Below are 21,204 nucleotides of genomic sequence, written 5' to 3' on the forward strand. Positions count from 1 at the left end.
CAGAAAATGCAAAATCGTTTCTGCTGTCTTAATTATTGTTTGCTCGTTAAAACTAACTAACAATGTGCATGTGTGTGGGTGTGTGCATGAAAACAACAGCAGAATATATAAAGGATGAGTGAATGTAAAAATAGAAACCTGTAGGTCCAAATGAGAACATCCGTGCAGGCCAGCTTGAGCTACGACCAAAACCTAAGGAGCAACAAAATATACAGTTTATAAAATATCTGAAGTGTATGCTCATGTCTATGTATGTATGTGTGTGTATAGTATCAGTTTTATATATATATATGTGTGTGTGTGTGTGTGGGTATGGTATATGCAAATGCTTTATATGTGTGTATGTGTGTTTATACACAAACATCTCAATATGTGCATGTATGTGTATGATATAGGCATATGCATTGTGTGTGTGCGTATGTATGTGTATACACAAATATCTTTAAAGAGAGCGAAATAAATTCATGTAAATATTGCCCCGCTCACATCCCAAAATTATAATAAAAGAAAAAAAATTATCAAGGTCAAGAGGTCAGAAAATTTTTTTTTAAAAAGAGAGAGGGAGGGAGTAAGATATATAGAGAGAGTGAGACAGAAAGAGAGAGACAGACAAAACAAATAATGATTTATTACCATCACTTTTCTGGCCAAACATCGGTAAAGTGTTGTACTGGGCCATGGAAAAGTCGAATCCTTTAGCAGAATTGGTGGGGAAGGTATTGAATGTGAAAGGGTTTCTTCTGCCAAAGCTTTCGTTGAAGGATAAATTGGCTTCATGTTCCAAGTAGACTATGTCGTCGCGATCACGAGCCAGTGACCAGGCTTCTCTTTCTGTTAGATGACAATAGTGGGATATGCTGTCAGTGTCCAGCTTTACCCAAGTGCCATCATGGTTTGTGGTCTGTCAAAAACAAAAAGAAAAAATATCATTTACAACGTTGCTAATAATAATAATAATAATAATAATAATAACAGTTTCAAATTTTGGCACAGGCCAGCAGTTTTTGAGGGAAGAGGAAAGTCAATTACATCAACCGCAGTACATCAACAACAGCAATTTGACTGTTACTTATTTTTGTTATCAAGATTGGTGCAAAGTAAGACAGGTGTGTGTTTTGACCATCTCTGCACTACTATTTCGTCATCTATCATATCTTAAAAAAAAAATTTTTTTTTAAATCTATCATATCTTAATAATACGACTAGAGACTTTATGGTGAACAGCAAACTGGCAAAATCATCAGGGCATCTAACAAACCAAGACATAGTAGAGGTGGTGGAAGATTTGACTAAGAAAATATGTTGGCAATACTGTTAGAAGTAGAAAGGTGGTGAGCTGGCAGAAAAGTTAGCACGCCAGGCGAAACGATTATCGGTATTTTGTCTGCCACTATATTCTGAGTTCAAAATCCACCGAGGTCAACTTTGCCTTTCATCCTTTCGGGTTCGATAAATTATGTACCAGTTACACACTGGGGTCGATGTAATCGACTTAATCCATTTGTCTGCCCTTGTTTGTCCTCGCTGTGTTTAGCCCCTTGTGGGTAGTAAAGAAATAGGTATTTCATCTGGCGCTATGTTCTGAGTTCAAATTCCGCTGAGGCCGACTTTGCCTTTCATTCCTTTGGGGTTCGTAAAATTAAGTACCAGTTACACACTGGGATCGATGTAATCGACTTAATCCATTTGTCTGCCCTTGTTTGTCCTCTCTGTGTTTAGCCCCTTGTGGGTAGTAAAGAAATAGGTATTTCATCTGGCGCTACGTTCTGAGTTCAAATTCCGCTGAGGCTGACTTTGCCTTTCATCCTTTCGGGGTCAATAAATTAAGTACCAGTTATGCACTGGGGTCGATGTAATTGACTTAATCCGTTTGTCTGTCCTTGTTTGTCCCCTCTATGTTTGGCCCATTGTGGGCAATAAAGAAATAAGAAATAGTCGTTTGTATTATTCATTGGTAGTAGTGAATTATATAAGTCGTGGTACAAAAGGTCAAACAGTACTTACATCCTCTGTTGCTGTGAGCTGGTTACCTAGAACTAACATTCCTATTGGTGTGGCTTTCTTACTCGGCCGACATCTAATGTTGTGGCCTGAAGAGCCACATTTGACCACCTGATAGCCACCAGGTCCACCTGAAATGACAACAATACAAGTTTACAACGGAGAGCCAATGTAAATCTTTTACTCCCGTTTTCACACACACTCAAACTATACAATAAACTTAGGAAGCAGATATCTTTTGGAGTTAATCCTACAATATCTCTGACATCTGTGTCATGCTTAAGATGTTACTTTTAGCCAACATACCATATTTGGTAATAACAGCATGCAGTAAACTGTCTATCAGGCAGGTAAACAAATCTGATATTTATTTCAGCCAGTCATATTTTGTGGTGGCTGTTGTAAGATGTTGGCTAACTTCAAGGGTTTCTTTCTATTCTCATACCAAATGCAAAGAAAAACATTCTTAAACATTCATCATTTTTTCTTATAACTATCCATCAATTTGGTTCTCTCATCATAGCTGTCTTAGAGAAATTGGAAGTTTTGCTCTACAGCAGGCTGTTGAAAGGCATTTGCTTACCTCTCATTTGCTATCATTCCCTCTTTACTCTTTTACTCGTTTCAGTCATTTGACTGCGGCCATGCTGGAGCACTGCCTTTAGTCGAGCAAATCGACCCCGGGACTTATTCTTTTGTAAGCCCAGTACTTATTCTATCGGTCTCTTTTGCCGAACCGCTAAGTGATGGGGACGTAAACACACCAGCATCGGTTGTCAAGCAATGCTAGGGGGACAAACACACACACATACATATATATATATATATATATATACATATATACGACAGGCTTCTTTCAGTTTCCGTCTACCAAATTCACTCACAAGGCATTGGTCGGCCCGGGGCTATAGCAGAAGACACTTACCCAAGATGCCGCGCAGTGGGACTGAACCAGGAACCATGTGGTTGGTTAGCAAGCTACTTACCACACAGCCACTCCTGCGCCTTTCATTTCTCTTTCACACACATGCTATGGAAAACAGCAACACATTATATTTTGCAGATATACAACTCGTACATCTTTCTGTTCCCACACATGCATACAACATAGATAATACTTTATCATCATTTAACATCCACTTTTCCGTACATGTATGGGTCAGATGGAATTAGCTGAACTAGATCTACAGCCAGATGCCCTTCCTGTCACCACCCCTCAGTGACATTTCCCCATGGTCAGACATGCTTTTCACAGAAGACGGGAAATGAACGACCTTGCTTATATAGCAATGATGTTTGTTTACAACCACTTTATGATGTCTAGACACGGGTAAACACAAACACACACATGTAGGTTTATGTGTGTGTATATATTATGACCGTTGTTTAATGTCCATTTTCCATGCTAGCACGGGTTGGACGATTTGACTGAAAACTGGTAAGCCGGGGAGCTGCACAAGTTTCTGATCTGATTTGGCAAGATTTCTACAGCTGGATGCCCTTCATAATGCCAACCACTCCAAGAGTGTAGTGGGTGCTTTTTACATACCACCGGCATAGGTACCACTGATGTGATAATAGCATTAGCCACAACTAAAATCATGCTTGAATGGTGCATTTTACATGCCACCAGCATGAGTGCCACTGGCTATCATCATCACCATCATTGTGACATGTTTTCTGGGTTGGACTTTGTGTGTGGTGTGTGTGTGTGTGTGTGTGTGTGTGTGTGTGTATGTGTGTGTCTCTGTAAAAGTGAGTTTGGAGGGACGTATTATCTGGGCGGATACCATTTTAGCTCTCAGGTAAGTTCCAGTTAACAGCTAACCACAATGATCAGTATTTAATGTCTGTGACTATAATTTGTTCTTAGTAACTCAATGAATTCTTCCGATGGGTAATTCCATGAACTCTTCAGTGAACAATAAAAATTGTCTGGAGTATATATTAATATTAATAATAATAATAAAGAATATAGAAACTTGTATTTGGTAGATGTAAGTAAATTAAATTATGTGGATGTACAAATCTCCATACTCTTTATTCTTGTTAAAATATATATATATTTTCCAAGAAGTTCACTTTATGATCATCTCAAATGACCGTTTATTTGACCTAATCTAACAGCTTTCTGATAGTCAAGTAATGGCAATATGTTGATTTGATAATTTATCTCTTTCTTCACAGTATTCTTTTCTTCATTACATTTGGTAACATAACAATTTGCTTCCAGTTACCATTTGTAATTCTTTGTTTTATTTGATGCCCCATAAATATAGGCTCATCAACTCTTTACATTGTACACATATGAAATGTAGTCTTGGATGAGTGGTTAAGAAGCTTGCTTCCCGACCATACGATCTTGGATTCAGTACCTCTGCATGGCACCTTGATCAAGTGTTCCCCACTATAGCCTCAGGCCTACAAAAGCCCTGTGAGAAGACTTAGCAGATGGAAACTGAAAGAAGCTTGCTGTGTGTAGATATGTATGTGTACATGTACTCTTGTCATTAAATCACATGATGGCTGCAAACACAAATAATGCTGTTCATCTCCTGTCTTCCATAGGAAAACATCCCTGGTCATGGGAAACTTTACCTCAACTGGAAACAAGCAAGGTTTCGAAATAGGAAGAGCATCCAACCGTAGAAAATGTGCCTCGACAAATAACATTTTAACCATGGAAACATGGATGTTGATTGATGATGATATACATAAGCATACTTACATAAACATTCATGAACATACATACATAAACACACAAGCCTTGCTGCCATAAAATAAAAAGACATCTCGGGTAATATAGTCCAGTATAGTGATTGGTCAGATTCGGAAAGCCATTGATCATGGGATCAGCTCAATTTGAGCCAAACTACTAGCAACAACAATATCAGTAATAAAAACAACAACAAAAATCAGTCAAAATTAAAATAATGACACCAACCTTTACGAATTCTGGATTCTTGCACAAATTCTGGTATTTTCCTCAGCAAAGTTTCTTTGATAATTTCATCAAGAATGGATTTTGGTTCTTCAATGGGAATAAGCAGAGTTTTACCAAGATGTTGGTTATACTGCAGACACCAGGCTTCAGTGAAGCCATTCACACCACACCATTCTTTTATGCTCTCCCCACTAAGTCTCACCCAGACACCATCGTCATTGTGAATCTGTAACAACAAGAACAACAGGTAGATTAGTGCAAACTTGATAAACTATTATTGTGTGTGTATAAAAACAACAATGTGAGTGCATGTACAAGCATGTGTGTGAGCATCTTTTACCCGTCTTCAGTCATTCGACTGCAGCCATGTTGGAGCATTACCTTTAAGGGTTTTAGTCTAACAGATTGACCCTAGGACTTATTTCTTTTTTGAAGCAGAGTGCTTATTGTATCAGTGTCATTTACCGAACCATTAAGTTACGGGGATGTAAACACACCAGCACCAGTTGTCAAGTGGTTGTGTGGGGACAAACAAAGACACACACACACACACACGAATATGAAGCTGTGAAAACAGCTATGAGAGAAATTCCCCAGAGATCAATTCAACAAAATCCAAATTTTCTTTTTTTTTTTCTCTCCATGCTAAAAGCTTCCAGCGAGAGAAGGTTCTAGTGATTATTGCATGAACAAAAGGTTCTGACTGGCTGAAATGGGGTCTTCATGCATCATAAACTCACAGTTCACACGTCATTGAAAATGGAGTTGAAAACAACTGCCATATGTGTATAATGATACTGTGTGTGAGTATGGGTATAAGGTACATGGCTCCGTGGTTAGAGTGTCAAGCTTACAATCATGAGGTTGTGAGTTCAATTTCCAAACTGGGTTGTGTGTTGTGTTCTTGAGCAAGACACTATTTCACAGTGATCTAGTTCACTCATTTGTAGAAATTAGTTACAGCATCACTGGTTCCAAGCTGTATCAACCTTTACTTTAGACAACATCAGTCGCATAGAGATGGGAGGCCAGTATACATGGGCAACTGTTGGTTTTCCATAAACAACCTTGCTCTGACTTGTACCTAGGAGGGGAACTTTCTAAGTGCAATCCCATGGCCATTCGTGACCGAAGGGAGTCTTTATTCCTTTTGCTCCAGATGAATATAGAGTACATAATCAATTTGCACAAAATAGGAAAATGAGATAACTGGACATTCATCCCATTTTGATGCTGGAAGATGGATACACAAACATGCATGCAGAGAAATATACACATGAGGAGGGAGGAGGGAGAGTGAGAAAGTGAGAAACATTAAGAGGTCCGATGTCAATAAGTGTAGAATCATTAATGCCAAACAGCTGGCATCAAGACAACTGTGCCTCAACATTTCATACCTTCAAAATAGACATACTCCATTCAAATCACATAAGTCTTCAAAACAGAATATCAGACTGAATAATATAGTCCAAGACACACTAAATCTATTCATGATATGGAATGATCATGGCTAGAATCTCATCCAGTATCTATTCAGTTAAGTTTGACCTGGGGTTAAACAACAACGCAACAAAGAAGAAAAAGATCACAGAATCCTTTACCTCATCTACAAAAGAAATGGTTCCATCAGGCTTGATAGTTCCTATCTGCTCACTTTGTAGAGATGGGTTGATACGAATACGAAGACCTGAGCTGTTTTTCCCAACAAATCGACGCATCTGTAAGAAAAAATACAAACAATTTTTTACTGAAAATGCCAAGAAATTTTTTTTTATTACCATTATTAGTATTATTGTTAAGGTGGCAAGCTGTTAGAATCGTTAGCATGCTGGATAAAATGCTTAATGGTATTTCGCCTGCCGCCACATTCTGTGTTCAAACTCCACCAAGGTCAACTTTGCCTTTCATCTTTTCAGGGTCAATAAATTAAGTACCAGTGTAACACTGGAGTCGATGTAATGGACTAGTCCCCTAACCTTAAATTTCAGGCTTTGCGCCTATAGTAGAAAGGATTATTACTACTACTACTATATTATGATAACTATTACTACTACTACTACATTATTATAGCTTTGTTTTATATGAGCTGTTCTAAATCTCTCACAGAAACCTCAAGTCATAGCAAGTTGAATATTTTACGATTAGTGTTAATTATGATTAGCAATGATATATTGTAGGGAAAGGAGACCAGAATCTGAGAACTAAAATTCTGTTAAATTTGTAATATTTTTAATTTTTAAAGAATTTTAAGAGAATCAGGGATTTTCAGGTTGACAATGTTTTTCTTAGGATGTAAGCATTGAAAGATTGAATTTTGTTCTATATTTTGAGTTTAAAATCCCACCAAAGCTAGTAAAATGATATCTTTTCTCTTTGTGATAAATCAAAGGCACTTGGCATGTGCAAACCAGCCAGTGTCCATCATTGGATAGAGGGTTCATACAAGGCGGCGAGCTGGCAGACACGTTAACGCGCCAGGTGAAATGCTTAGCGGTATTTCGTCTGTCGTTACGTTCTGAGTTCAAATTCCGCCGAGGTCAACTTTGCCTTTCATCCTTTCGGAGTCGATAAATAAAGTACCAGTCTCGCACTGGGGGCGATATAATCGACTCAGTCCCTTCGTCTGTCCTTGTTTGTCCCCTCTATGTTTAGCCCCTTCTGGGCAGTAAAGAAATATATATTTTAAGATAAAAAACAGGATGATGATGGTAACTAGAATGCCTCTGATTACAGCCCTGCTCAACCAAAGCTGACCTGGGGTTAAACATTAACAACAACTTTGCTTTTCATCATTCTAGGATCAATAACTCATGTACCAGTTATATAGTGAAACAGGCTCAACTGACTATACCCCAGCCTGTCGCCACCCCAAGTGAGACAGAAAGAAGTAATGAGATTCTGAGTCAGGATCTAATGGCCTCACAGAACGAGACAGCACAAGTCTGGAAACAGTTATTACATCAAACTACACTCCTATCCATCCAAGATATACCAGTAAGGAAAAACCGAAGTCATAACAATGATGATGTCACACAGTGACAAAATGAGACAAATTAGAGGACAAAAATGCAAAAATTAAAATAAAAAAAAAGAAAGGACAAACCAAAGTGTAATGAGAGAAAACCCTTTCACAACCTACCTTGTTAGGTTGATGTGATTTCTTGCCTGCCTGTAATGGTGGAGTAACTCCTTGAGGGGGTTCACGGACATCGACTTTGAACGATTCTCCTGCAAGTCGCCAGAAACAAAAGATATGGTTAAAGAAACACAGAAAATTATTGTAAGAACTGGTAGGTCAGTGATGGGCAGGGCTAGTATATATCAAACAGGGGACTATAAATAAAACAGGAGCTCACGGGTTGGTGTACAGACAGATGATGCAAAGATAAATATTTGAGATTAGAGAACAGCGACTGGATCTGGTAGAGGGAAACTGAAAGAAGCCCATCATGTGTGTGTGTGTGTATGTGTATGTATATATATATATATATATATATATATATATATATATATATAGAGAGAGAGAGAGAGAGAGAGAGAGAGAGAGAGAGAGAGAGAGAGGCGCAATAGCCCAGTGGTTAGGCCAGCGGACTCGTGGTCGTGGGATCGCAGCTTCGATTCCCAGACCGGGCGTTGTGAGTGTTTATTGAGCAAAAACACCTAAACCTCCATGAGGCTCCGGTGGTGGGAGGCACCCCTGCTGTACTCTTTCGTCACAACTTTCTCTCACTCTTTCTTCTGTTGGCCTGCTTGCATAGCCAGCAGGGTGGCGTCATTTGAAGGCTAAAACAATGCAAAGCGCACTGTGACCAGCGATGCGTAGGAACATCTGGTAGCCTGGTCGGTCACGGTGATCATGGTGATATATATGATGATGATGATGATGATATATATATATATATATATATATATTTATATTTATGTATGACAACTGATGCTGGTGTGTTTATGTTCTTGTAATTTTAACTGTTCAAAAAAAGGTACCAATAGAAATAGGTACTAAGCTTACAAGGAATAAGTCCTGGGGTCAATTTGTTCAACTAAAATCTTTCAAGGTGGCACTCCAGCATGGCTGCAGTCAAATGAGTGAAACAAGTAAAAGAGTAAGAGAGAGAGATGGGGGGGGGTGTTTCTGGTCGTACCTGCATCGAAGCCATCAACTGTAACATAGATGTTGTAAAAGCCAACACTGCCTGGGGTCCAGTTACAGTTGTAGGAGCCATCATTACTAGAACGAACTAGCATGTTCTCGCTGGGGCGTGGCACAGCCGGGGCCGCGTAACGCAACTCCTCAAATGAATAGTTTTCATACACCTGAAAGAGAGAAAAATTTATGATAAATGGGGTTTTCCATAAAAATTAATGACAGACGGGGTTTTCCAAAAAAATTAATGATAGATGGGGTTTTTCAACAGGGTGGGGAAGTCAGAGATCTGGGAGTCTCTCCAGGTCAAGTTGCTACTTCTCCACATTGAGAGGTCACACAGTTCTGGTACTACGGACATGACTAGAATGTCACAGGAAAGAACTGTAAGACAGATTCTTAAAGCAAAGCCAACTGGCAAGAGACTGAGGGACAGACCAAGGCCGACACAGTTGGGTAATATCCATAGCTTCAGTTGGTCATACATCCAGAAATTGTAATGACAGTTGCTTCTGATAAGGACCTTACTCAAGAATAGAGGGCGGAGAAAATGGAGGAATGGACTCCACAAACTAGAGAGAAAGAGAGAGAGAGAGAGAAAGAAGGGTTCTGTGGTCACTCAATCTGCTACAAATAGCAGCAAAATTTCTCTCAAAACACCTCAAAGTTTTTAAAAAGAAATATATTTGGATATTGCAGTCCTAAATAACACTATGCCTGAAAGAACAATGAGAGAGGGTCATAACTGGAATGTCTCTGATCATACTTCTGCTCAGTCAAACTATTTCATTTTTGTAATAGTAGGAAGTTATGATAGCTATGCCTTTCCTGAATATATTAGGAGTATGCTACAGTCAGCCATCACCTGCAAGCAGGTAAAGGCTTGGCAACATACCTTGCTTTTGCTAATTGTTTTAGGTGCTTATGTAGTCACAAGAACACATAGACATTCGCCACACCACACACCCCACCCTATTCATGATGTGATCACTGGAGGTGGGATGACAGGGTCAGCAACCACCTGTACATGTTTACAGCTGAGTAGACTGAAGCAATATAAAATGAACTGCTTTTTCACAAGAACACAACATCTACTCAATCTAGGAATTGAACCTATGACCTTAGGGCCATGAGCCAAATCTCCTAACTGCAGGTCAACCTTCTATAAATACAGTAGAAACAAAAACAAAACCATTTAACGCATCCCATCTTAACACCACATCACATTTAATAAATATCACACTTCAACAAACCTCACATCTTAACATAACTACTTAAATGTGATTTCATTTTCCTATTGTATCTGAAAGTTTAACAGTACCACACTACCAACCACATGGTTGTAAGTTCAATTTTTACAGAAGTTATTAAGTTCAAGCAGATGTAGTAGCAGCATATACTTATCTTCCTCAGTTTGATAAACTTATGATACCAACCATATGATGCCAACTACCCCTATCATCCTTAGGCAGCATTTACAATCTGCCAGAAAAAGCAGCAAAGTACTCCTCAAATCACATGCAACTGTTTTAATGTAGGGGAAGGAAACATTGAATAATGTAGCACTACTAGATTTCCTTCAAAGGATGGAGCGGTCTGGGTTGACAAGAGTTCATGCAAAGCTAAAGTACAACACAACAACATGAAAATAAAACAATGAAGAAAACCTTACCTTCATCATACAGATTGAATGGAAGATGTCTTTTCTGTCTTTCACTGTTACTTCATATGGTATATCCAGTGGTGGAGGCAGGTGCCCACCAAATGTCATGTCCCCGTCATCCTGCTTGCTTAAGCGCCTCATTTTCTTGAAGTCGTCTCCACTGGTTTCCTTCAAATCAATCGGTATTGCTCGAACTTCCACCTTCAAATTCAATCAAAATCACAGGATGTGAATTAATATAAACACAATCAGTTTATAAGGGGGTTTGGTAGAGACAGTTCACACCACATTTGCATTGCGTGGTTTACATTCTGACAAGAAATGCTGTTTTAACTTATGAGTTGTGTTGCAGAACAGTATGATGCGTTGTTGTAGGGAGATGAGGTGTGACGTTGTGTTGTGGTATGTTATGCTGCTGTATATAGTGTTGTGTGGTGTTGCAAGCTGAGAGATGTTGGGAGCTGTATGGTGTTGGGAGCTGTAGCGTGTGGTGGGTCACTGCAAGTGTTGGGGCGTTGTGAGCAGTAGGGTGCTGCAAGTTGGGGATGTTGCGAGTGGTGGGGTGTTGCAAGTGGTGAGGTGTTGTGAGTTGTGGGTCTGAGTACTTGGGTCTTGCTAACTGGGAAATTGCAAGCCATGGCACGATGCAAGCCAAGGCATGTTGCAAGTCGTGGCATGTCACAAGCTGTGTCATGTCACGAGCCGTGGAGTGTCATGTCACGAGCCGTGGAGTGTCATGTCGCGAGCCATGACATGTCATGTCATGTCGCAAGCCATGGCATGTCATGTCACAAGTCGTGGCGTATCATGTCGTGAGTCGTGGCGTATCATGTCGCAAGCAATGACGTATCATGAGCTGTGGCATGTCGCGAGCCATGGTGTGCTATGAGCTGTGGTGTGTTGTCAAAAAGAGACATGGTGTGATATAGTATATTGTTGTAGTGTGATGCAGTAAGGTGCAGAGAAGTGCTGTTTGGCCCCAGGACAGCCCTGTTCTAGCAGACCTATGATCAAAGGTATTCTACTGCAACCACTATGCCTCTAAGAGTATCTAGGACTATATTATCTATGTCCTTCTCATATTTAAGACAATGAGATATTCCATGAAGATTTAACTATTACTTATAGCAGATCAGGCAACCACAAGACCTCCACATCAAACTGTCATGATGTACTTCCTTATTGTAAAACATGTGAGTAGTAGGGGCAAGTTATTGTCCTGCATTGATCAAGAGGACAGTGCTAAGGAGTGAGCTTACCTTGAGGTTAGGTACATGTACCACCTGCCCATACTGGTCTTTGGTGAGGACAGTGAGAATGGCAGGCCAGCTGCACTTCAACTCTTCCTTATTGTAGATCACCTCACACTGACGCGGGTCCACATAAGAGTCTGGTTGTAGCCAACTGGAAGAACATAAAAGACAACAATATTATCATCAAACAGGACAACATCATGGTGGGAGGGCAGAGATGTTGAGGTGAGAGGACAGAGGGGAGGCAAGAGTCATTGTGGGGGAAGAGGAGCAGTGGAAGAAAGAATGAGAGGAAGGAAAAGCAGGAGAGTGGAATGTGGATAGATGAGAAAGGATAAGAGTAGAACGAAGAGTAGAGAAAAGGCAAGGAGGAGGCAGAGAGAGAGGAGGAGGCAGAGAGAGAGAGGAGGAGGCTGAGAGAAAGAGAGGAGGAAGAAAAGAGAAGAGAGGAAAGGTGAGGGTAGGAAGAAGTGTGAGACTCTAGTAAGACTTACCGTGCCAAACGTCCACCACTGGTTCCAGGTTTGCAGGCAACAAAGTCCTTCAGGAACGACCTCTCGTTTGATTGCCAGCTGAAGGGAAGGTTACCCTCCAGGGCCTGCATTATTGTTGGAGGGTGGGAGAGTGCAAATCCTTTATCTAGGAGGGTTGAATGAGCATTGAATACCTGTGAAAGAAACAAATAACAACATCATTATCATCACCAATAGGCGTGCACCATAGTAGAATTGTCTGCTGGGGAAAGTGAGAGTGAGTGAATACATGTCTATGATCATCACTTGCCACCATTACTATCATTTTAAGTCTGCTTTCGATGCTGGCATGGTAGACACACACAGACAGATATATTGGAATGGTGGATTTCAAAGAAGACAAATCTATAAAAAATGGTGTGTAAATATTGCAATGGAAAAATAAAATGTTACAAAGAAAAATAAAAATTCAACACACACACACATACATACATATATATATTAAACTATTAGTAGCTCATAAAAATATATACCATGTTTATTAAATAGCACTTATCTCTCAAAAGATGGAGTACTTGATGATGAAGAGTGTGGTTTTACATATATATAAGTGTGTGTGTGTGTGTGTGTGTGTGAAGGCATATGGCTCAGTGGTCAGGCCGTAAAGCTTACGACCGTGAGGTTGTGAGTTTGATTCCCGCACTGGGCAGTGAGTTGTTATTGCTCCAGTTAACTCCAGTTAACTCAGCGGTAGAAATGAGTTGCAATATCACTGGTGCCAAGCTGCATTGGCTTTTGCCTTTCCTTTGGATAACACTGGTGGTGTGGAGAGGGGAGGCTGGTATGCATGGATGACTGCTGGCCTTCCACAAACAATATTGCCCTGAGTTGTGCCTCGGAGGGTAACTTTCTAGCTGCAATCGCATGGTTGTTCATGACCGAAGGGGGTTTCCTCCATATATATCATCACGATCATCATCATTTAACGTCCGCTTTCCATGGGTTGGACGATTTGACTGAGGACTGGCGAACCAGATGGCTGCACCAGGCTCCAATCTGATCTGGAAGAGTTTCTACAGCTGGATGCCCTTCCTAATGCCAACCACTCCGAGAGTGTAGTGGGTGCTTTTACGTGCCACCAGCACGAGGGCCAGTCTGGTGGTACTGGCAACGGCCATGCTCAAATGGTGCTTTTTACATGCCACCTGCACAGGAGTCAGTCAAGCGGCATTGGCAACGACCTCGCTCGAATGTTTTGTTCACGTGCTACCGGCACAAGTGCCAGTAAGGCAATGCAGGTAACGATCACATGCAGGTAATATATTCATTCATATATATATATATATATATATATATATATATATATCGCCCAAGCAAAACATAGTTCTCCAACCACTCGAGGAGACCAATAAATCTGAATAAGAACTGACGCAGACTGTAAAAATCAATCCAGCCTAATGCAAAGGTGGAAATTAGACATAAAATAATGATGATGATGAGGGCTTATTCAAATGGAATGCAAGAGAACTGTGACTCTGAAATTTTGCCAGCAAAGACCCAGCAGACGGTATGAATGCAATTGGAATGGCTTCGATCACAGCTAACCTGAGACTAACTACTAAAGCATTAAAAACTCTAATATGGTACATGTATTTTTATTACAAAACATAATTTAAACACATCAATCATCATCATCGTTTAACATCCGCCTTCCATGTTGGCATGGGTGGGACAATATGCTTTCTTATTGGAAGGCTGCGAGCTGGCAGAAACGTTAGCAAGCTGGGTGAAATGCTTAGCTGTATTTCAACTGTCTTTACATTCTGAGTTCAAATTCCACTGAGATCAAGTTTGTTTTTCATCCTTTTGGGGAGGTTGATAAATTAAGTACCAGTTGCATACTGAGGTTGATCTAATTGAGTGATCCCACCTCCCCCAAAATTTTGGGCCTTGTGCCTAGAGTAGAAAAGAATATGCTTTCATATTAATTAATGCACTGATTAATTAGCTTGCTGTCTTGGGTGTTACACAATTGAAAGGGTATTCATTTATAATGGTGTAAAATAGTTTTAAAAAATAAAAAGAAAAAAGTACTCACCAACTGAGCCCCTTCTTCTACAGAGTCTAAATCTTCATCAATATCTTCAGCTCCTAAACAAATACAAAAAAAATATGTGTTATATATGTGCCTATACGCAAATGCACATGTACGTGTGTGTGTATATATATATATATATATATACAGCATCTAAGTATGCATAAATCAGAAAAAAATGTGCACTCATATTTGTCAGTAGAGTGGGTATATTTAAACAAATTATACAGTATTATGTATCCATTATGGTCAATGTTACCAATCAGTTTCACACTGAAAGTTTAATGGAGTATTAGGTAACAAACCAGTTATGTAACTCTATGCTCCTCAGAGGTAGTAGTTATGGAATGAAATATGGCAACTGCTCCATTCAATAACTGCCATCTCTGAAGAGCACAGGATTACATAATCAGACTGTTACCTGACACTCCACTGAACCCCTAGTGCAAAACCAATCATTAAGATCAACCGTAATGGATATATGATACTGTATGCTTCAATTAATATCTATACACAGTCTGAAGGCTGACAGCCAATATTTGCAAAACAAGTCAATGCACACACACTTGTAAACTCAAAATATTCAAGTAATATATTTGAGCCAACTAAACAACATAATTCTCAGCAACTCTTATTTAGCTCACATATAAATATAAAAATGAACATTTTCGCTATTTCAACAAGAAAGTATTCTGAGAGACATCTTTCAATAATAAAATAAAACAAGAGCAACAGCGACAACAACAATAGAAAGGAATTTCTTTGGCTACATCACTCTGATATCATTTCAGATGCTAGCACAGAGGGGGACATACTGGAAATCTGTATTGTCAAATTTTCGCCCTTTGCAATAAGCAAGCCAGTCAACATAAACAATTCAATCTGCAAATGAAGATGCTATTTTTGTGCTCACTCCTACTATGCTTGTTCTATTAAAAGAACTAAACTTACAAGTGCAAAAAAAAAATGCTGAACCATTTTCACAAACATATCCGTCAAAGTGAGTCACAATAAATTAAAAAATATTTTTGTTGTTTTTGTAAAATCTCAGAAAATAATTAAAAATTCACATTTTTTATCAAATTATTTTGTTATATTTGTCTATCTATCCAACTGTAAACATTTTAAATATTTCACTAACTTTTTGTTATAACTTGGTGAAAGGGTACATATATTACCAAAAATTGCCAAATTTGTTCCCACAGGACACATAACAAGGACACATAAAAACCTGGAATAACTCTACTGAATCAAGTTAAAGAATTTGTCCTTTTCTTCATAAAATATAAAAAAAAAAACTACCAACTAATATATCACATGATCTGAACTGAAACTAAAATTTTTACCATTGTCCTCATGTCAAATTTATCAAGCTCACGCAATGACCTGAGCATTTGAGTATTGAGTTCTTTAAGAAGAGAATATTGTGAACAGTTTTACAAGGAAAAGGAAGACAAAGAATTGAGTTGTGCTCTTACCTGCAGGAAGTGTCAGGTCTTTTCTCATTAAGGCGGAGGCACACATACCACCAAGGAAAGATAATTCTCTCTCCAAGTGGAACACAGCCTGAAACAATAAAGATATCTAAGTGAATCACCATGCATAACTGTGTGGTTAAGAAGTTTTGTTTTGCAACTAATGGGCTTTTGGGTTTCATATCACTGACAGGACACCTAAGGTAACGGTCTTCAACTACAGCCTCAGAGTGAACAGTTATTTCTGAGTGGAACCTTGTAGATATATATTCATATATATATATATATATATATATATATGCCTTGCTCATTAAGGCCGGGTTTCTGGTTTCCTTGGCATAAAGATTCCCCACCTGGATGGGACGCTGGTCCGTCACAGGTGAGCTGCAAGATGCAGGAAGAAAGAGTGAGAGAAAGTTGTGGCGAAAGAGACAGCAGAAGTTCGCTATTACCTTCTGCCTAAGCACTGAACTCATAACCTTAAGAGCTCAATCAAATACCATAATACAATTTTCATCCAACTCTAATGATTCTGCTAATTCACCAGCCTAATCATTACAACTACTACTACTAACAACAACAATTTCAAATTTTGGTGCAAGGTCAGTACTTTTAGGGGGAGTAGGTCAGTCGATTATATCAACTGGTAGTAATTTTATCAACCCCAAAAGGATGAAAGACAAAGCTGACTTAGACAGAATTTGAACTCAGGAGATAAAGAACCAGAAGAAATTCTGCTAAGCACCTTGCCCATCACACTGACAGTTCTGCTAGATCGTCATCTTAGTGATCATAATAATTACAATCATTATAATCATCTGCAAAGGCCACACATGTATGAAGGTGAGAAAAGTATAGTGAATTGAACTAATTTCTATTATATTACAGGTATTTAGACCATCGGTGTCTGAGGGATGAAACATCCTTTCCTGTATAGCAACAACATCAACAATAGATAATACTACATCAGGATATACTTACTTCTTCAGGTTTACTACTCCATTCATAGCCTGTTACCATACACTTGAAGCCAAAGAAGCAAGCCTTCTCATCTTTAACATAATCCGAGGCACTTTCCAGTGAAAAAGTTACTTCATTCCCTGTTAAAAACGAAAGGTAGTTAAAAAGACATCAACAATATCACCATCAGCACCAATATTAATAAGAACATCAATTCAACTTCAGTAATGAGTGTACAATATTTCTCCAGTTATTATATGAGCATAAACACTTTACTCTTCATTAAACTGATAGGAAAACAGCAAATAATCAATCCATCACAACCACAATTTCATCAACATTCGAGCTTTGGTGTTGGAGAAGACTTTTGCAGATTCCATGGATAGCGGAGGCTCACCAATGGAGAAGTTTTTAAGCAGATAAGGCTGAAAATGTCGCTAGAAGCCGGGATCACCAAGCGTAGATTGGCATATTTCGGTCATATTATGCGGAGAGAATCCCTGGAGAAGGACATCATGCTCGGAATGGTCAGTGGCAAGAGAAGAAGAGACCGACCAAGAACCCGCTGGCTTGACACCATCAGGAGTGATACCGGAATGGACATGGCCAGTCTGAAGGAAGCGGCCCAGGATAGAACTGACTGAAGGACACTGATCCAACGAGTGATCGAAAAGTCGACTTCGACTGAGCGGATAGAGAGAGAGAACTGTGACCTCTCTTTTATTCTCCTACCTCTACTACAACAGTTACTGCCCATCATTGTCATCTTCCACTGTAAGTAGCTCTCTCTCTCTCTCTCTCTCTCAACATCTCACTTCCACCAACATATCCTGTTTTAATGAGCCAGCATGGGAAAAATAATAGCCAGATTCCTCTGTCAAATGTAATGCTTATTCATTCACACTGTTTTGAATTAATCATGTATTATCTTGTAGTTTCAGTATTTCAATGATGGGATCATTTATTTTTAGAAAGACATTATAGGGTGGATGTAAGAGACCAGATTTGGTTGGTTTGAACATAGAACAGAATATTTGGGCTGAATGTGACTGGTTTAAATCATATTCTTCTGTCTTTAAAAAGGAAGGACACATTGAACAATGTCTTAGATATACAAAAAGACATAATGGTCACGGTTAGAATGCCTTTATTTTGAAATCTACTTGCAACAAAGGAGTCTAACTTGACCTGTTAGAAATAATATTTTAGACATATACCATGGAAAGGTCATGGCCAGAATGTCTTAGACACTAATTCTGCAAATGTGTGCATATGCATGAGAGCAGTAGTAGTGTGTGTACGTGAATGGATGACAAATAAACTGGCCAAGTGAAAAGGTATATATGTGTGTATCTATGTATGTATAATACTGTGTGTGTGTGTGTGTGTGTAATATATAAACTGACCAGGTAAAACGACAGCAGCTTTTGGCCAGTTGTTGCCATGGAATTTCTTCAGAACTGGCCATAACACCGATGTTGATTGTTGCTCTTCCTCCTCTTCTTGGCCGGTCAGTGGACAAAGACTGTTTTCTTTGACCCGACTTGGGATGTACAGTTGCAGAGTGTCCTCAGCCTGTGCGGTGCCACACTGTACATCAAATTCCAGCACCATCCATCGGACGGTGCTTGGGAAGCACACCTGAAAAGAATTACACATGATGTTAACAATTCCAATTGATTTAATTAAACAGAGAAAACAATTAGCTGCTTGAATATTACCAGAGTGGACAATGTACTGAACTACAAAAACAAGAAATGTAAGTTCAAGGTCCTTGGCAGGTGGTTTTGCTGAACAGAACAATTTATTGCCTCAGATCATATGAAAACACACCAGACAACTGACACATGAGTAACACACCAACACAACCACACTCCTGCAGAGTGGACAGTAATACACTGACACAAAGCTTAGTGGTTGGCATTAGGAAGGGCATCCAGCAGTAGAAACTCTGCCAGATCAGATTGGAGCCTGGTGCAGCCATCTGGCTCACTAGTCCCCAGTCAAATTGTCCAACCCATGCCAGCATGGAAAGCGGACGTTAAACGATGATGATGATGATGATGAAGGTGCCAATGAAGATTTAGTTTCCTATCCAGGGAGAGAGACTCATCCTACATCCACTTCATACTTGGAAACATTAAGTATGTATTGTCCCTCAAAAATCTAGGTCTACTTACACGATACCTGTACTTGAACTTGTGTGTGAGTTTTGCAAGTCTCTAGGTAGTTTCCTTTGATGTTTTTTCAAATTTGCAGATGTTCCTTTTAGTTTACCCCACCCCACCCCACTAGTCCCCTTCACCAGTAACATTTGTTACCTCAACCCCGTCACTTTTACAAATCCATATGTATTTATCCTCCAAAATGTATGTGTGTGTGTGGTGACCTATTAGAAATAGCAGCTAAATTACTCTCAAGTCACCTCACTCTACCACCTTAAAAAAAAAAAAGATATATTGAATAATACAGTGTGGGGGTGAAGTCATGATTGGAATGCTTTGGTCATCGATCTGCTGCATGCAATCATCATCATCATTGTTCGACCGTGGTCGAGACTTTCATAGTCTTTTCAAATGGCTAATAATGTGTGCACGCGCCACTACTACACACATTGGAAAGCATTGTACAACCAAGTACTAAAGAAGATCTTTCCTCCTCCATGAAACAAAGCTGTTCCCGCTGGACGTCAACCCAGTATTTCTAAGCTACGGACCGAGTGATTTATTGTAAGGTTATCTCCCTAGATAGATTGCCTTCACTACGGCTAAGGAGCCCTTTCTACCCCATGCAAACTGGCACAGGGCTAAACAAAAACAATCTCTGCTTCATCATGGGTTTTGTTCAATCAGGGCTGACCCGAGATTCAGTAAACAACAACAACAACAACAAAAATAGAGGTAAGTGGCATATGGTCACCTTGTAATTTGCCACAGTAGCTGGTTTGTAAGGATGGTCACTTTCAATGAGACAATAATGCTGATTGGTACCACAGGTGTCAGATTCTGATAACATTCCATCTTGATGGCCAGCGTAGGATGTGAGCACATTCTGGCTGTTTAAGGCTACGACTGCAGGTAACACATCATGGATCAGTCCTAATATCTGTACAGCACCCTGTCAATGGAGAGAGAGAGAGAGATATATAGATAGGTAAATGGTAAAATGATGATAGTGGAGGGAGAGGGAATAAAAGGAGGAGGGAAGAAGTGACGGAGAACAACAGAGGAAGAGTGATAGGCAGAGTATGTGAGAGAGAGATAGAGAGACAGAGATGGGGTGGGAGACAGTGACAGGCAGAGTGTAACAGAGAGCAACATAGAGAGAGCAACAAAGAGAGAGAGGGCAACAAAGAGAGAGAGAGAGAGAGAGAGCAACAGAGAGAGAGAGGGAGAGAGCAACAGAGAGAGAGAGAAAGAGAAAGAGAGAGCAACAGAGAGAGAGAGAGAGAAAGCAATAGAGAGAAAGAGAGAGCAACAGAGAGAGAGCAACAGAGAGAGAGGGAGCAACAGAGAGAGAGAGAGCAACAGAGAGAGAGAGAGCAACAGAGAGAGAGAGAGCAACAGAGAGAGAGAGAGCAACAGAGAGAGGGAGAGAGCAACAGAGAGAGAGAGAAAGAGAAAGAGAGAGCAACAGAGAGAGAGAGAGAGAGAAAGCAATAGAGAGAAAGAGAGAGCAACAGAGAGAGAGAGAGAGAGAGCAACATGTGGAATGACAGACAGAGAGCAACAGAGAGTGAGAGACAGAGAGTGAAAGAGTGAGAGGAGAAGGAGAAAGAGACAAAGAAAGATAGCAATAGCAATAGAGAAAGAGAAACAGTTAAAGAAGGGAACTGGAAAAAGCAGTAGAGAAAGAAAACAAAAGATGAAGTGATCAGTAGGTGGATTTGAAAGAGACAGAAATACTTGGAATGTATTGAGCTTACCCTTGGGTCTTGCGTGGCAACAGGTCCAATGTAGGCCAATACCAAAGGTAACAATGATGAAAACATTGGAGATTCACCCAAAATTTCTTTCGCTTCTTCAGCTACAAGAAAAACAAAAGACATACTGAATAGAGAAAGAGGAAGAACTACAAATGGACAGTCCAAATTATACAATGAAGATGTATCTACAAATTCACATGACATGGTAAATATAGCAGCCAAATCTGACTCGAATCACACTCTGCCTTCTTAGAAAAGAACACCTCGGGCA

The 21,204-nt window shown here is 39.7% G+C and overlaps 1 protein-coding gene across 7 annotated transcripts in view; it reads right to left on the reverse strand.

Moving 5' to 3' along the window:
* The window catches only part of LOC115218378 (E3 ubiquitin-protein ligase MYCBP2), a 167,091-nt gene that overhangs the window by 76,636 nt on the left and 69,251 nt on the right, over window positions 1-21,204 (reverse strand). For all 7 annotated transcript variants that reach the window (XM_036508350.1, XM_029788156.2, XM_029788153.2 and 4 more), the window contains exons 39-54: window positions 20,934-21,034; window positions 19,928-20,125; window positions 18,415-18,649; window positions 17,030-17,148; window positions 16,052-16,139; window positions 14,577-14,629; window positions 12,500-12,672; window positions 12,012-12,156; window positions 10,762-10,953; window positions 9,088-9,259; window positions 8,085-8,173; window positions 6,547-6,663; window positions 4,946-5,171; window positions 2,005-2,132; window positions 634-901; window positions 139-192 (exon numbers count right to left, since the gene is read on the reverse strand). In XM_036508350.1, coding sequence (XP_036364243.1) covers window positions 139-192; window positions 634-901; window positions 2,005-2,132; window positions 4,946-5,171; window positions 6,547-6,663; window positions 8,085-8,173; window positions 9,088-9,259; window positions 10,762-10,953; window positions 12,012-12,156; window positions 12,500-12,672; window positions 14,577-14,629; window positions 16,052-16,139; window positions 17,030-17,148; window positions 18,415-18,649; window positions 19,928-20,125; window positions 20,934-21,034 — 2,358 coding nt within the window. The remainder of the gene's footprint in view (window positions 1-138; window positions 193-633; window positions 902-2,004; window positions 2,133-4,945; window positions 5,172-6,546; window positions 6,664-8,084; window positions 8,174-9,087; window positions 9,260-10,761; window positions 10,954-12,011; window positions 12,157-12,499; window positions 12,673-14,576; window positions 14,630-16,051; window positions 16,140-17,029; window positions 17,149-18,414; window positions 18,650-19,927; window positions 20,126-20,933; window positions 21,035-21,204) is intronic.

The sequence above is a fragment of the Octopus sinensis genome, linkage group LG13, assembly GCF_006345805.1.
Source record: "Octopus sinensis linkage group LG13, ASM634580v1, whole genome shotgun sequence".
Lineage (NCBI taxonomy): Eukaryota > Metazoa > Mollusca > Cephalopoda > Octopoda > Octopodidae > Octopus > Octopus sinensis.